The sequence below is a fragment of the Pelmatolapia mariae genome, linkage group LG20 (genome assembly GCF_036321145.2).
Source record: "Pelmatolapia mariae isolate MD_Pm_ZW linkage group LG20, Pm_UMD_F_2, whole genome shotgun sequence".
Lineage (NCBI taxonomy): Eukaryota > Metazoa > Chordata > Actinopteri > Cichliformes > Cichlidae > Pelmatolapia > Pelmatolapia mariae.
Window position 1 is genome coordinate 25,971,569 of NC_086244.1, and position 17,788 is coordinate 25,989,356.

The following is a 17,788-nucleotide window of genomic DNA, read 5'->3' on the forward strand; positions in this document are numbered from 1 at the left end:
CATCCCGAGATTCATTAAGGAAAGCTTCGTGTCCTCCCCGAAGAGAGGAAGTTTCTTATTAAGAGGATGAATCAAATACGACTCAGGCTTTGGAGAGTAGGCCTGCTGTGAATGGGATTCGCTGTCTTTCCTTAAAAGGTAAAGGGATACATCCGCAAACGCGTGTCTGGCGCTTTTTTAATCGAACAGTTCTGAAAGTTTAAATTGGGAAAACTTTATTTAGGAGGCTTCTGCACTATCTTCCCTCCTGCCGAAGCACTTTTTGGGTGCACAGGCTGAAAATCGAGGCATCATCAAATCATCAGTTTTGAATTATTCAGGGGGCTTTTCTGTTGCACGTTATCTACTTATTGTTGTCCGTGCATGAAAACAGGGGTTCATATTGAACTCTTTACAGTGTGTAAAAAAGAAAATACTACCCTGCATATTTTCACTTCACCTATGTCTGCATTGCATTTGCTTTATGTACACGGAGAAAGGGTGGTGATGATGTTTGTTCTAACAAGAGTGCGCAGTCTTAATAAAACCAGAAATGATAGTGAGCCATCTTGTTTATTCGTGATTTTACATCAACAATGGCGGGGACACACAATTCCGTCTTTCACAGGAGAAACACCAGAAAACGAGCATATTGTTAACATCAATATATAACAAGACGTACATAAAGATTATATTCAGTGCAAAACAACTACGCTATATCACCAGCACATTAAAATAAAAATTCCCTTACTTTAAAATCGTTGTAATTGTAGCAGTTGTTATCATACACAGTACATGTGCGTTATAGGCAGTTTTAGTTGTTGGGGAAATAGCTTGCGATCAAATCAGAGCGATGCCATAAATGTGGAATATAAATTCTGCAAAGGCAAAGCTCTGAGTTTTTAGGTAGTGCTGTGGTACAATCTCAAAAGTGTTTGCTTGGCTTTGAGCTAAGTGTCTTCCCAAGACTCGCAAATTGTCTTCAACAAGTGTATACTGTTTGTTGGGTAAATGCTACATACATAACTTAATAATATAAGGTCGATATAGAACACTTTAAAATTAAAACCATATGAAATCTCTATATTCAGAAATCTCTATTGCAATTTCCCCAGGTTTAGGTAGCATCAAAGGATTCCAAACGATTGCATTTCCCTGGTAATCCTAGAGAAAGATGTCTGAGGAGCTAATGGCTGTCACATGAAAACGAGTAAAACAGTAACAGTAACAATTATAATAATAAAACTTGTGGTTTATACAGAGGCTGCTAGCCAATGCAACTGTTGCGATGATGTTTTAACACTTACTACTAAGTTATAGGCCTACATTTTTTTTACAATTTCAGAAAGGCTACTTTGAAGTGATGTCTTTTTTTAATGTAGGCTATAATCTATTTACAACACAGGTCGGCGTTGGTCATGTTTTGATCTTATTTGGCTACGTTTTTGATACAATTATTATTAAAAGCAAATTTGTAAAAAATAGCTAAGCCATTTTCCATCCAACATGCGTTTTAATTTACCCTCCCTTATTTTTTTAAAACAATGGCCAGAGTTCTATGGAAAAAAAACCGCTACAAGCGTTTGTAGCTTCTACAGAAAAATCCAAATGGTAATGCGCATCATGTTAGGATAAACGAGAGAATGGAGAATTTTGTCTATTTATGACAGCAATATTGGTGGGATTCCTGATCCCTCTTGACAAAATAGAAGGGTGGTCATAAAGTTGACGCTCTCTGCCTCCTTGTGACTCTTCGTCTGTTTATGGGACCTCTCCTTTTTTTCCTCTTTTTCACCCATATAACCATAAAAGGACCATAAAATCACTCCTTGGTCTCTTCTTTCTCTTCCGCTTCTTTCTCTTCTGCCTCTTCCCCTTCACCGTCCTCGTTCCCCTCTTCTTCGGCCTCGGCTTCGGCCTCTCCTCTTTGACCCGGAAACTTGTCTTTGTTGTTCTCTTTTTTCCACTTCATCCTTCTGTTCTGAAACCAAATCTTCACCTGTCGCTCGGTGAGGCTCAGGGCGTGAGACACCTCGATCCTTCTCTTACGGGTCAGGTAAGGGTTGAACAGAAACTCCTTCTCCAGTTCAAGAGTTTGGTAGCGACTGTAGGTTTGCCTCCCATTCCGTCTTCCTGGGGCTTGAAATATGAAATAAAGCCAGAGGTTAACAGGGCTCACCACGATTTCCCCATAAAGACATTCAGATGGCTGATAATTCTTTCTGAATTTACTCATTTCCTCTGCACAATCACTAACCCATTTCAGCTCTCACACATGCCAGATCACACTCAATGAAAAGAAAGAGCGAGTAGATGTCTTCTTGCAGTGTTAAGCTGGGTAAGTTAGATTTTCCATTAGCAGGAACATATATCAGTGTACACACATACCACCCACAATAGAGTCGGTAGTTTGCTTGGGATCTGTAAATAAATGCCTTCAAAGTAATAATAATTTACACACATGTCTGCTTCATTTACAGTTCATTCTGCAGGTCTGATGCAACTTTACAACCACATCCCCCAAGAGTTAGTGGAGTAAGATATAGTATTATTACTTTGATGTTCAATTTTTAATCTGTACATGAAGGTAAAATTGCCCTAGATCCCCCATCAATTTAATGATGTTAAAACTCTACAAACAAAATCTATATACTCCTCCATGTCAGATTGGGAGGGGTGTTTACAGAAACTACACTGTTTCCTCTTGCAGCAGAGCCCATATAAACTTGACTGACATTTTCATTCATACTCATACAGGAGGACAATAACTAGGCAGGTAAAAGTATGAGAAGACAGAGATAAAGTTGGGGACAATATTAGGATGCATGTCTCTGAGCAGAAATGAAAAATGAAGCGCACACCTGTGTGGAGCTAAAGTAGCCTTATAGCTTGGACAGAGAAATCCATGAATGGAAGGGGTAATATCTACAAAGCCCTTATGATTATGGCTGTATGTGTCTGAGCCTACAGTGGGCCTGTGGGTCAAATTACCCCCAAAACTCTAAAACCCGGATTCTGGATAATCGTGGTATGTTGTGTTTTAGCTAACCCCCCTGTCACTCTGCATGCTGCTAGTGTGTGTGGTATTATCGTATTTTAGACTATGACTTATCCATCCATTCTCATAGCACTATTAGAGTTTGTGAAATATCTTATGTGAACGATAATTGACTTCAAAGAGCGTGTCATGTGGCTGTAATCAGCAATTCAGCGTTTAAAGGCACTTTGGAAAGCAACCATTCAGCCCTGTATGGGCATGTGCTGCAGAGTAACAGCAGCCTGCACTTCAGGTTCTATGTGCCCCATCATGTTCTCTGACTTATTTCGTTTTATAGTTTAGAGACATACTCTTGTACACCCTACGTATTTAGCACACATGCACAATCACACACACATACACACACACAGGCGGATACACAGTGACACGCGCGCACCACACGGCAACACTGAAAGAATAGGAAAAATTTGTATGATTCTGACCGTGGGGTCTCATCCAAGGAAACATAAGACTGGGAGAGGAGTTTTGATTTAAGTGGCCTTGTCCTTCTCCGGGGTTAGAGCTGCTCGACGATTTACAGTCTGGGTATTGCGCTAGGCTTGCGTCTTGTTGGGTACCATAAAGCGTTTGCCTTGGAAGAGCTTCATATCCATAAAATTTCGTTGCGTCTCCGTGGCAAGCCAAAGCGCAGGGGTTTTGCTGGTATCCGGGGTTGGAGATCCCCGTGGTCCCGTGGTGAAAAAAGTCCTGCACATGATGGGATGGGTGCTGAAAGCCCGGTGCGGCTGCTCCGGGTCCGTAAACCAGCGTGTGGCTGCGGGCAACGCTTTGTGGAAACCTGCAGTCGTAGTAAGTTGGCTCCAGTGACTCGCTGCCTTTGTATTTAGAAAAAAGAGGGTTAACAAAATAGGAGCTCATGTTTAGTTAGCATCAAGCAGACGGGCTCTCTCGCAGTAGAATATCTCCTTTAGGATGATGGCAGCCTTTTGTTTAGGGTCCCAACTCGCACAGCGCACACAAGCAGACAAACCGGAACTAGGAGAAACGCTGCCCCTTTGGACAATCTACGGCAGCTCACTCTCTCTGAGCCGTTCCTCTCATCGGATTTCTCCTCGCAGTCGTGAGTGGGGTTTTTTTTCCAGGTTTTGCAGTCTCAAACCCGGCTCATGGCATGTGCTTTGGATGTATGTTAGCTAAGGTTACAGCTGGCTCGCTCGACCGGCACAGTCACAGGCGCTGCTCTTTTCTTTCTTTTTCCTTTTTTTAGATTCCCACCCAACCACCCCCACCACAGGCTCCCTCACCCTCCTCCAACCTCGCTCCCCCCCCCACCCCTTCATCTTTCCATGACCGGTCAGACGTGGGCCCTACGTATATCCACCTTGAGAAAGGCTTCACTAATCATAACCAACAATCTAAGAGGCTGTAAATATGATCAATGTTAAGTTTATCACACAAAAAAACCTTTCTTACAAGCTGAACAATTCAGTTGTGAAATGGTTACGATATAAAGACGATGAAGCATGATACATTTCCTGTGTAGTTTGAATTTATAGTTTTGCTTCTTTGTATGGAGGTTATGAGGTGTTTAAAGCAGGGAGGATTTCCCCCCTTTCTAAGCGGATTAAGCTGCTGTGATGAGGTTTTTTTATTTTTATTTTTTTTCTATCATGGCCTGAAGGTTATATACAAGTTCCCAGAAAACAGTTGGCCTTTCATGGGCTCCATTGGGTCGGGATGATATTTGGGAGTTTATCAACAGCATTAAAACGGTATTAAAAATAAAAACAACACAGATTCGGAGCTATTCAGTCCCCCGAGCAAAACACCGAATTGAAGACAAAACATTCCTCGATGCAAAACCGTGTAGAGGCCAAGGCGACACATTTGCGCCAGGCGCTCCAAAGCACCGATGCACGCAAATATAAACACGACCTATGAATGCTATAGGTGCCATTTACTGACCCCGTAAAACCGACGAGGATGGGCAGTAAATCTCACACGGGGGAGTTCATAAAATTTAACATTGAATGTTTAGGTGCAATCAACTCGCACGATTCCCAGCTCAGTACTCGCGTGGTCTCTCTCTCCAAATATGCCTGTGTGGGTTTTTGTGGGGTTACTGACGGTTTCTACACATCATCGTAAAATGTGAAAGGCGCACTGGACGAATTTATAGACCTTTCACACTCTATAAATATGCAGATTGCCAATCACTTGTTGGAGAATTTGAATTGTTGGTACAGACGTTACAACCGACACGGACTGAGGACTAAAATAGTACAGGTAGCCCTTTCTTTACTGGACATATTATTATTATCATTATTATTGTTATTATTATTATTATTGATGCAGCGGTTTATGCTGTTGTTGATTTTGTTATCGATGTGTTGCTTTGTTGCCATTTATTTATTGCACTGATTTTATGTTACAGATGCAACTGTTTAAAAACTGCTAATAAAGTAGTCTCTGGTTGAATGTGATTTTCGGCTTTTTATTAATTGTGGATTTTTTAAATACTTTTTTTAAATAAAGTGTCTCAGTCTGGTTTGAATTTACAGCTTGAAAAGCAGAGGCAGCAAATATAAAAAAAAAAACCACACAGATTATGCATTATTATGTATTATGCTTAATTAAGTTTTTGTAAAAGGCTATGAACATGTACTGCATGTATATTGCAGATATAATTTTGCGTTTTTAGAATTGAGCACACAACTACCACCCACAAAACAGCCGTATTAACTCATAAATTCACAGACAATGAAAGAAGCTACAAAAAAACGAGTAAATAACAAAAGCATAATCTTTTTTTTCTGAAGTGAAAAAAAGAATACTATATTTGCACAGATTGTTTGGCCAGCACAACAACCAGCTGGCTGCATTCCGGATTGCTGTTCTGTGGCCTATTACACAAAATGTGGTTGGTGGCCATATCTGTCATTTTGTCATCGATAGGTTACTCTTCACTCTTCAGCCAAGCCACAGAGCTGTAGAAAAGCTCTTCAACGCAGACACACTCCTCAAAACGTGGACCTACAGCGTCATCTAGTGTCGAAATGTGTCATTAAACCTGAATAACTCCACCAATCAGCGACAACTGCTATGTGGCCAGAAAGGGTTGAATGTATAGAGGATGTGTGCACCCTGTATTTTTCTTTAAATAAAGTTAAAGCAGTTAATTACTGTGGAATCTATAAAACACGTGCCTTCTGTCTTCGTCTTGCTTGTCTGCAGACTTGAAATAGTTGCTGTGCTGTCGTTTCCTGTCGTGGCAGCTGATCACTTTTATACAAGAGATAATAGCGCTCTGCAGCACTCACATTTATGCACAATGGTTATTGACTTTTCCCATCTAATTGTAGACTAATAGACGACTCATATGATGAAGTGCAGGGGGTTTTGCGGCTGGCCCAGTCAGGCAAAAGTCCCCAGAACAGTGCGCATGCTTCTCCTTTGAACGAGTCCACCACCAGCGTCCATTAAAACCATAAAGTAATTTAGCCCAGACGTCTAGCCAGTTAGTCGAGTTTGCTTTGTTGGTCTGCATTTGAGACAAACAGCCGAGCTCCAACAGGGGCTGTAAAACTGGCATTTTTGTCCAAGCAGAGCGGAAATGCAATGGATTGGGCTTTGAAATTACAGCATCCTGCCCGTATTGTTTGCCACCACAAAAAGGCAATTTAGGTCTATCCCAGGAAACAAATGCGAGACATGGGAAACTGTCTCTCGCTTAAAACGAAACTTTTCAAATCTGGTCTCAGATTTTCTGATCGCCAATGAGCCTGGCAATGCAATTAACATTTAGTTAGAAATTGTGTTTAATTGCCTAAGTGGTTAATGGGTTTTTTTTTAGTATTCTTTCGGAAACTGCACAAATGTGGTTGATAAGCTAGTTTCAACTCATAGGGCATTGACCTAATAAAGAAATAAATATGGTAAAAACCTCGTGCATTCATCTCTGTCCCTATAAGAATATTATATGAACAATTTAAAAAGGATCACTTATTTTAAGCCAGCATTTAAAATGTTTTGGTACATTTTAAAACCTTAAAGAGACGTGCTTTTGGGAGAAATTTATAAAAAAAAAAAATACTATGTATTTTGTTATTGATATAAAACATAATTAATTCTGCGTGAGTTTTTTTTTTTTTCAGGTCTACTTACTCTCCTAAAATGGATAACGTCTAAAACGGTATGAATGTGAATGTTTGCGACTAAGAAGCTGTAATTAAGACACAAGTGCAAAGCGATGCCAAGCAAAATTAAAACAATGTTGTCCCAGTAAAGCCTTAAATAGGCTACGCCAAACTTTCTATATCGCCATTATTTGTAATGGCAGAGCTCATTTAGGCCTTTAATGTAATGGGGGCACACTCAGCGGCCAAAACAGTGCGTACTAAAAAATGTGAAGGAATAGTTATTAATAAATCAACCGTCTTTTGCGTCATGTAGTTTTGGTTGGGTCCGTTTTCCTGTTGTTTTGAATTTCAGAAATTTTTGTATCCATTTACTTATTTTCTAGTACGGGGTAATATTGTTTTGGATTCCCCTGTACAGCCGTGTAGTCTGCTAAATCCGATCGCAAATACACAGTCTGCAAAGCCACAATAAACACAGAAAACAAGAGCTTGGGATTATGGTTATATTTGCAGAGGTCTATATCTACACTCTATAATTAAACTCGTAGGCTACAGTCAAAAAAAGGAGAAAGAAAATGTGCACAAATACAGCTACAACTATCACAAAAATACAAGACAGACATGTCGACCGCAGATGTTGCTGTACAAAATACTACACCTGCACAACAGCGTACAAAGGAAATAAACATGAAAGAAAACATTCACAGCATAAATTATGGTTTTTGTGAAATTCAAAGGAATTCAAGTATTCTCTTTCTCCGGACAGTTTAAGCGTATCCAAACTGCGCTTCTTTAATTTCTTTTACAAAACCACATATCTCGAAGTGAAAGCAGAATGTAATTCTCTCCTTAGAAGTTTTCCTTTTTCTTTTTTCTTTCTTTTTTTCCTACTTAAACGCTCGACACATAAATGTGCACTAAAAAATAATATTCGGCATCAAACAGTCTGGAAGTTAAGGTTAATACAAAAAATTCCAACAAAAGTGATAAATATAAGGAGGAGAGGGGCGCTTGTCGTGTGTTTTGGTACATCTGTGCTGTCCATTAGACTAGTGGTTATTGTTGGTTGTTTTGTCACTGTAGTCCACATTATTGGTCTTTGCTGTCGGTCTTTTCTTTGTTCATCTTCTTCATCTTCATTCTCCGGTTCTGAAACCAGATTTTGACCTGCCTCTCGGTCAGATTCAGCACTCTGGCGACCTCGTATCGGCGGTCTCTTGTAAGATACATATTGAACAGAAACTCCTTTTCCAGTTCGAGAGTCTGGTACTTTGTGTAAGGACATCGCTTCTTCCTTGTGGAGCGGGCGTGTATCCAATTTGCCACAGGGTTATCTGCAAATACAAACAACAACAATAATAAAGACAGAATAACAATGCAAAGCTAAATTGTGAAACAGATGACATCCGCATTAACTGTTCGGCCTTTAAAAAAATAAAATGAATGAGCCCCTGGATTTATAGGAAATCTGTGGACTCATCAGAAAGTGCAACAAACTGAAAACAGTGCCAAGGCACACACAAGTTTGGGTGTACGTCGTTAAAGCTAAACTGCCAGTTAACATTTTAAGGAAAGATTCTCAGTCTTACACTTTCCAAGCCTCCACTGATTTGCTTCCTTGTCCCCTTAACTTGTGAGTAACACCGTCGTAAAATACTCAATGCGCTTATTCACTTTATTGGCCCATAAAATGGCCCGTGGTTCAAGCCTTTACAGGTCCGTGGTGAAAGTCCTCGAGTATGTCCCTACATTCCTCAAGTTGTCTGAAAAAAAGAGTCATGTGAATTTGTTTTGGACCCAGAGAAGAGAGCAGATAGTCATATGCATCCATACACATGTATGTAATCTTTTCACTATGTGAGAACCGTTTTTATTTCATTTTATTCCATCTGGGGGTCAAACAGAGCCAGAATGTGGCTTTTCCACACAGGAAGGGCCCTCTAACAATACAGGACTTAAATTCGGCTTACAGGGTTTGCTGTGCCTTCTTTAATAGCACGGGGTCAACATAAAGTCGTAACAATTCACCATACGACGAATATGGATTCTTAAGTGAGTTTAGGCCGTTCACTTTAGAACACCTTGCATGTGTTTTAAGCTTATGCAACATCCTCCCAAATTCAACGTCTTCCTGTAGGTTTGAGTCCATGTTTACAACCCCGTCTGGTTTTATTGCCCCAATATTAGCCCAGAAGCATTTGTCTTTTATAGTTCCTAAAGCTTGCTCCCTATAGCAAGGGGCGATTCAGAGCTGAGCTGAAAAGGGAAGAATGTAGCAGTTTATAATTTTACTTTTAAGCAGGACGTTCAAATGGCTCTGAGCAAAAGCATATTTAAAGCTATCCCAAAAACAAAACACCTACCGGGCTGTAAAAAGATCGTATAGGCGCTTGAACTTACTCGGATCTAGCTCCGGTTTCTCATCTTTATGTTTTCCTGAAGCCATGAGCTCCGACTCAGGAGAGGGGAGATTCTGCTGCGTCTTGTCTCGCATGTCAGTGGATGAGCAGTACAGATAATCCGTGTAGGTCCGTCCGCTGGAGCCGAGACACTCGCCGGCTCTGTGTTCTTGAAATGCATCGGGCTTCAGCCCGTAGTGCCTGTTGTTCCCCGGATAGCCATGGAAAGGCACGGCGCCTGATATCGGCTCCAGCCATGACCGCACATATCTCGAGTCTGTGCCTAAGTGAGGTTGGTGACTGTATGGATGGTAAACCACTGATGACTGGGAGTGTACAGGGGCCCAGGAGGTGGAGAAGACGGGTGGCTTGGGTGCGAAGCTGCAGGAAGGATAGTCAGCACACTCCGGTACTAGCGACGTCGGACGAGGACCGGCTGGGTGCGAACCGGGCGCCGAAAAACGAGTTGCAGTAAGGACATCCTCGTTTTCATGGTTGATCAAGGAGTCCACATAATAATTACTTATGGGACCCGTGGTCGACATGTCGAAGCTTCACCGACTCTTTTACATGCATCCGATTATTATATGGAGTGTATGTGTACTTTTTTTTATCTAGCCATAGAACAATCAAGGCAGGTAATTATTTCTCAACGCTTCCCTGGCTGCTATTGGCTGCCTCACCAACACGTGATTATATTTACCCCCACAAAAATTGTACAGTGGATCAATGCGCCACTTATCTTGGGATACCAGTGCACATAAATCGGATTAAAGAATATGATCTTTTACTATTTTTTCTCGGAGGCACAGAAGCAATTCCAAAAACTATGTTCTTCCATGAAGAAAATACGCATTTGTAGTTCTAGTAGTGGATCTACCTCTAGTCGCACAACAGACCTGCGCACATTACGTCTAAGAGCAAGGCACTATTTGATGGTGTAATCAATCTTTGTCTGGCAAAATCTACCGTAGCGCCATGCTGTTGCAAGGGATAGTATTACAGCAAAGTGTTTACCGAATCGTTTACTCTTATATCTTTATCAAACCACGCTTTAAAGCACGTTTGATAAAGCGGAGGTGTTAGAGTTTCCTGCGGCATGATGTTTATTTCTTATTTAGGAGAAAAGCCTCCACGGTGGCTAGATATAGCTGGATTGGATATTGGAGAGACTGAATCAAAAATACGAGGATATAGCATACGCCACTAATAAAGTTTGCACTGTTTTAACGAGGATACAGCAAACATTTCCTAAATGGGATCTGCAGAGATAGGAGAGGAGGGGATTCAGATTCTTGACAAGCAGCCCACTACGGCGCGCTATATTCGGCTAGTGACCGTTCATGTTTTTATGCCCATCAATAATTTTTAACGAGGACCATTTGATTGTTCATAAACGTGTCGTTAATAAGACTGCATCCGAGTTCCTCGCTCAACATTAAACCGGCACCACCAACACCACCACCACCACCACTATGAGTATCTGAAACAATTCATATGAAACAAGAAGGGCCGAAGACAGCAGAGCGGACTTTGGAAGCAGAAGAGGTAAAATGGTTCATTAAAAGGCTAACTATGAAAGCTTTAATGACAGGGGTAATGTTACTGTTGTATCCAGTGGCATGAGTCTGCTGTTTTTGCCCTGCAATGCACATGGGTAGCTTGTCAGTTAGCAGGCAGTGAAACAAGAATTGATTCTTAAATAGAGATGCAGAGACACAGCAAATAGAAGAGGATCAACTATATGGCGATACAGGAGCAACTAAAGTAGCCACCGGCGTCATACAGAAGAAAATATAATGCATTTGCGGAGGGTGGATGAGGTAGATAATATAGATGATGAATTATTAATTCCTAAAAGCTGCACACGTTCCTATGTGCCTGCATGTGTGTGTGTGTGTGTGTGTGTGTGTGTGTGTGTGTGTGTGTGTGTGTGTGTGCTTTTACCCACAGTGTTATATTTTGCCCATATGTTGTATTTGGGCTATTTAATCTGTTTTATGTAGTATTTATTCTTTTATGTGCAACTGCAGGTTTAATGTTTCAGATAATATCGTTTCTGCTGTGGACTAGTTGTTTATAAAAGGAATTGAACTGGCAAAAAAAAAAGGTTAACTGATTGCAACCTTTAAGACAAGAAATCCATTTTGGGACGTGCAAAGCTGACAGTTATGTGCAAACGAGAAAATATGTGGTGTGGAAGAACAAGTCACACTTCACTGTGGCAAAATTATCTCAAACTGGACTAAAATACAGTTTCATGCATTGAAATATACGAAATAAGAGTTTAACAACAAAGAAAGAAAGAAAAAAGAGCGAAAATAATGATTGTACTAAAATGATAATTATCCCAATTTGCAACATCTGTAGCGTTGGCGTTTAAAAACGAGCCTTTGTCAGCGCCAGGCTAAGGAATAAATGATGCCGGTAATTATCCTAGATCAGCTAGAGTCAAAATACAGTTTTACATTTGTTGATTAACCGACACGATATTCAACATTTTAGCTTCGTGGTGTAAAACAACGTGCATCAAATCATGTACGCAGTAGGAAGTCCTACGTTTGTCCTCGCTGCTGAGTTCAGATTCAACCATGAAATTTAAAAGACCAGACGGCGGACCTTAACCCGGATAACTCCAAACGGTGTCCTGGTGTGTGCTGATGAATGCGCAGCTCTGAGCCTAGTTATTGTCCACCCACAGGTTAATCAAGACAAAGAAATTCATCAAATGTGCTAATCGGTTATTTTATTCATTTGTTTTTCTGGAGGTTTAACATTTGCAGTCTGCTGATTTCAGATATTCCAAGTATAATAAAATAGTACTCAATGAGCAATTATTACAATCTGATCGTAAAGACGGATTAGAATATATCCTGTATCGATGTCTGCAACAATGCACTAATATCATTTTTATTGTTTTGAAGTGTGCTTTTGTTTCCGTGTGTGTGTGTGTGTGTGTGTGTGTGTGTGTGTGTGTGTGTGTGTGTGTGTGTGTGTGTGTGTGTGTGTGTGTATGTGTCATTAATGAGAAGTAACTTCTGTTCAATTATCTCCCATCATCCATTTCACTCTTGTATCCGTCTTATTTTGCTATAAATAAAAAGACTGTATTTTTTTATATAAACCATTTGTTGTTTGTCGTTTCTTTTTTCTTTTTTTGAATGTCTGTCCTTAATCTCTATTCTTCCAGGGCACAACTACACTTGCAGCTGAACCAGCTGATAATATACTGTCGCAGAAAATCCCCTTTTGTTGCATGACCAAACACCGTCCTATTTTATTTCCATAACATTATATAGAGAAACACAACCTCGTGTAGCAGAAGTGACTGTTTTCGTTGAACACATGCACTCTAAAATCAGCAAATCAAGAGTGAAACTTGACAAATCAAAAGTATACGGGTATAAGTTTAACTGGAGAAAAATACAGAACCGTCTGTTTGGCTTGTTTATGGGATTTGTAGTCGTCTGTGGCACAGTTGGTTTTATATCTGAGGTTTCAAAAAATCTCATATTGGTCTAATAACGATTTGTAATCTATGCAATATATGACACTCTCTATCCACAGACTCTGTGAGATTACAGCGAGCCTACGTTTTCATTTTACTACAGTCGTTTGTCCTGCTGACATGCAAAATAATTTATCCAAAAAACGGCTTCTTGAATCAATGATGACAATACCGCAGACTAACTATAACTCCGCCAACCTATATGTACGTCAGATTCTGACATGTATCACTTACACACATTTCCCATGGACAAAAATACACACAAATACAGGTGTTGTTGCAATTTTCAAAAGGCCTATTTGTGCCGCATGAACCAAAGCGTGTGTTTGCGCGACTGCAGTGCACTGATGCTTCTTATTAATACGGACTCACAGGCATGTAATCAGTGTTTGCTCCGTCAAAATAATCTTCGCGCCCGCGTTTTTAATTCAGCATCCACCTTTCACTGTAAAAAATGATTGTAGATGAATACAGCAAAATGCTTCTCATGATAATATTAGAAGGGGAACTTCAGCTAAGATCATTAGTACACTTGCATGAAAATCGCCGTGTGTGCAGATTGCGAATTTCTCTGTAAGTGTATCTTTATAAACCCGCAAGGCTACTCAAGCTGATATTACACCCTATGCTTATTCAGATAAAATGACTCATCTTGATTGTCAAGTGAGTCAGAACTCTGTATCTGAGTCTGCTTTTATCAGCAAAACCAGTCCGGGGAGATAATAAACAAGGATACGAGGTGTGCGTTGGAACATGACTTTCTTTTATTAGACATGCCCGTTTAGTGCCAGAATGAAAGTGCATTATTTTTCCTGTTTAGAGCAGAGATACTGAAAGTAATTATTCTGTCAAATGAATGGTAAGAGCAAGATAACTAGTGCAAAATTGACAAGACATCACAAGATATCACAAGTTCTCCTTCACACGCGCGCGCGCACACACACACACACACAAATACGAAATAAACGCGCCTCATTTCCCTTTTCCAAAATTAGTTAGTCACGTTCAAATACGACATCTAGGCTATATTATCTGTTTAAACTACAAATAAAGATAATTCAAAGAAACGTTAACACAATGTGTTCATAACGCCCCAAACGCTGAATATTAAGGACCACAGAGTTGCACTATGATCTACTGAAAGGCCAAAAACTACAATAGCAAAATATATATCTGTATTTCTCCTCCTGTATTGGATGGAAATCCCAAGATAACCGCTGCACGCCAGTGTTTCAGAGAATCAATAACTGACATTCTTATTCTAATAAATTAGCTTTAAAAATGTCTTTCAAACGCATTTTGTGTCAAAACAGCCCGTAAAGTGATCAGTTCTGAAGCTGATCAATTACAGTGCTGGTGAGCAGGCCTGTGACAGTTTGAATTTTTCGCGCAGTTTATATATAAAACAGTGTGAGTCTCTTTCTCTCTCGCTCCCCCTTTTCCTAAGGCCACGAGTGTCACTTATTTACAGAAAAATTCTATTCTTATTGAGGCTTTCCTTTATAATCCATCCTGAGGCTGGAAAGCGTTCTCAGTTATTAAATGTCATTCAACAAATCCAAAAAAGGCGCATTTTAAGAGTCATTCCTGCACCGCACAAATTGGCAATAGAGCAGTCTTCACATTTTCCATTCCAAAGAAAGAAGGATAACGCCCCTTCTGAATTCAAACCCTAATCAATCTTCTTGGTAAAATGGTAAAAAATAAAATAAAATAAATTTCGAAGTGCTAATTTTTCCTCTCTATCATAAAATAAACATAATGAATGTGGAAAATGACAGTAGAAAAAAGGTAAAGGGGGAAACAAAGAAAGAAAGAAAAGCTGTTAGCATATTTGGTTCATGTCTGATCATGCCAGTAGCAGTGAGACATCTTGAGCTGTCCCAAAGGAAGCGGCTGTGTAAAGGCTTCAGTTCCTGTGCGCAACTACAAAGTGGAATAAATTACTTTATGTGTATATGGTTTTAGGGTGAATCTGTGCAGCTCTCGGGGCTGTTTTCGGCGCTGTAAAGTCTTTGTCAGTGGTGCATTCCAAGGGAGACACTCATTCACTGAGCTGAATGAAAGTGACTTTGGATTCCAGACTGTCTCTTCCACTGGTGCTACCGCTACAAGGAGGGGGCTGAGAAAACAAGGGGAGATAGTGACTAGCATAAACACTGGACTGCCTTTCCGAAAAAAAAGTGCTTGCAGAATAAGCAGCTCTTTCATCAATAAGTTATCGTGTTTCATTGACCGCTGACGTAAGCTAAAACCCCTTTCCTGACAGATATCTAGTCATTTTTGAGAGTTTCTTTTCTATTTTCCTTCTCCCCCTTTCATTAATTTTAACTATAATAAAACAATATTTATTGCAAGACATAAAGTTTTGCCAACTATCTGTGACCGTCAGTGAGTTTAGATTCAAACATAAATATCATTCATTTCTAAACACGCTAGAAATGAATGGTAACTCTGATAATTTAATTAATTTAAGTGCCATTAGTCCAAAAATTTACACTGAAAGTGTTGCAGGTCGACTCCAATAAAGATATAATGTGTGCCCATTATGTTTTGGACTTAGCCACAACACATAACAGATGAAACAGTGTAAAGCCCAGGATATTCTTCCGCATAGTGGTCCGTGGAAAGACAAAATAAAGTTTCAAACATTTAAGTAGAACCAGAGGAAACACAACTGAAAGACATAAAAGACCCAAGTTCTTTAATGCACCCAAACACACAAAGATTTTTGTAGGAATTTGTACTAAAAATGTAACATTTTGAATATTCAATGCAAAATGTGGCTAACGGAGCGATTGTTGTTTGTGTGTGTTCTAATGTTTTCTAGTAAACAGTCATCAGTAGCTATTGCTGGAAATGACAAAGTAGCTTTTTGTGTTGACGTTAGGGAGTCTATCACTGCAAAACTTCCTAGCAAATTGGAAGTTGGAACTGAACGGCCTTTTGGTTTTAAACACTTAAAAGAAGTTGTGCATTAGCAGAAGAAAGAGCTCAGATGAAGTCATAGAAGTGTCATTAGCATAAATTTCCTGTTACACATTTCTCTGATAATTTAATGAGTTAAATCCGCGACATATCCAGCCACCTATGTATTCATGTCTCTTTCTATCTCATCATAAAACAGCTGAAACAACGAAACCTAAACGGACAGCCAGTGATGACAGATGCACCACTACGCAGTCTAAAACTTTACCCCATGTTGTTTACAACCTATTCTCCTTCTGAGAGCCTCTGGGAGGTTTTACAGCCCACCACAAAAATAACAGCAAAGAAAGAAAACGTCTCTGTCCAAGGTATTGCAACTCAGTTCATTTACAATGCCATTTGCGGGGACCTGTGTGACTATAGGGGGTAATTCAGCGGAAATTGTGCCCTTGATGAAGACGAACTGACGTAATCAAGGCAGTTTCTTGTTGCCGAGCCAGGAAGCCAACCCCAACAACATGAAACTACCTAAACCACGCTTCAGCTTCGCGCAAAGGGGTTTACAAAAAAAATCCATGGAAAGGACAATGCATGAAAAGCCAAGTGGGGATTAACACTATCCAGCACTAAGGGAAAAGGCGAGTATGATACACACTGTGGTCTGCAATCATGCTGCTTTTTACACTGCCTGTAGACACATTAGATGTGCCATGACTTTTAATTGTATAGTCTCAAAAACCGCATCCATGTAATTTTGCTACTCTTCTAAATTCATAAATATTATTGTGTCAGCGCAGCGTAAATTTAGTCCATTCGTTAAGTAAATCCAGTCCAGCAAATCTCCAGAGCTAATCCAAAAAACAAACAAACAAACAAAAAAACAATCAGCAACCAGCATCGTGATTCGAGAAAGAAACTGAGTAGCAATCAGCAGCACGCTGAAACAACTTCATTCAAACTACGGACGCGAGCAGGCGTGCACCGTGCGTGCCAAATGAGCTGTCAGGCAAACTTCTCTGACAGATGCGCCACACTTCCCGAAACAGGAAATAAAAATATTACGTAAAACCGGGTCCTACCTTCACTTGCCTTCGGTAGACGCCTTCCAGATGCGCTTTGTTATCCACGTGTTTGCCGTGACGCTTGTTATTATTGTCACTGGAGCCGTCGCGGTCGCTGTCCCTTTATCCACCATCCTCCTTATCTCCTGCGCCCATGAAGCTCCACTATCCCCGGGGTGGAGGCGCCTGCTCCTGCCAGCCCAGCGCCTCTCGGCTGGGTCCTGCACACTGCAGTCTCTGCTGTGTGGATTAGCCCTCCTCCACACACACCTTTAAACGCATCTTTACTGCTGCAGCACATTATATTTGCAGATCATAAAATCCACCCCCAACGCTTTCCAGGGCGAACCTGACATTAGAATTTTATGACCTTGACTTACTGTGGTCACCTGGATAATATTTAAATCAACGTTATGGTCTCTCACTTCTATTAAAACTGCCATGATCTCCTTCTCTCATCCGCAGTGTCTCTCCCTCCCTCTCATTTTCATTACTATGCTAGGGGAAGGACAAAGTTGGAAATAGCTTTTTATCTAATTCGCCCTCCTTTCTTTCTTTTTTATTGTTTTGGAATCGTTCGCCATGACATAGTTTAATATCATCGCGCGCATGCACATTACACACCAAGGAAGAAGCAGCAGCACAAGTGGCATTTCATTCATTGAAGCTCAGCAAAATGAAACCGCTTACATGCCACTAGTTATTTATAGACTGCGTGAATGTCGCCTCCTCCTTTCCTTTGGTTCATGTTATATTACAATTAAAATTACAAGCTA

General features: G+C 40.4%; 2 protein-coding genes across 2 annotated transcripts; both read right to left on the reverse strand.

The window, feature by feature from the left end:
• Positions 1-1,801: 1,801 nt before the first annotated feature.
• hoxc8a (homeobox C8a) lies at positions 1,802-3,895 on the reverse strand. Its single transcript, XM_063464107.1, has 2 exons — positions 3,460-3,895; positions 1,802-2,118 (listed from the first exon to the last, which is right to left on the reverse strand). The coding sequence occupies exons 1-2, from the start codon at positions 3,893-3,895 to the stop codon at positions 1,802-1,804; spliced, it is 753 nt and encodes a 250-aa protein (XP_063320177.1).
• A 4,310-nt stretch (positions 3,896-8,205) lies between these two features.
• hoxc9a (homeobox C9a) lies at positions 8,206-10,060 on the reverse strand. The gene is made up of 2 exons (XM_063464143.1): positions 9,517-10,060; positions 8,206-8,450 (listed from the first exon to the last, which is right to left on the reverse strand). Exons 1-2 carry the CDS (start codon positions 10,058-10,060, stop codon positions 8,206-8,208), a joined length of 789 nt encoding a protein of 262 aa, XP_063320213.1.
• Between the last annotated feature and the right edge of the window lie 7,728 nt (positions 10,061-17,788).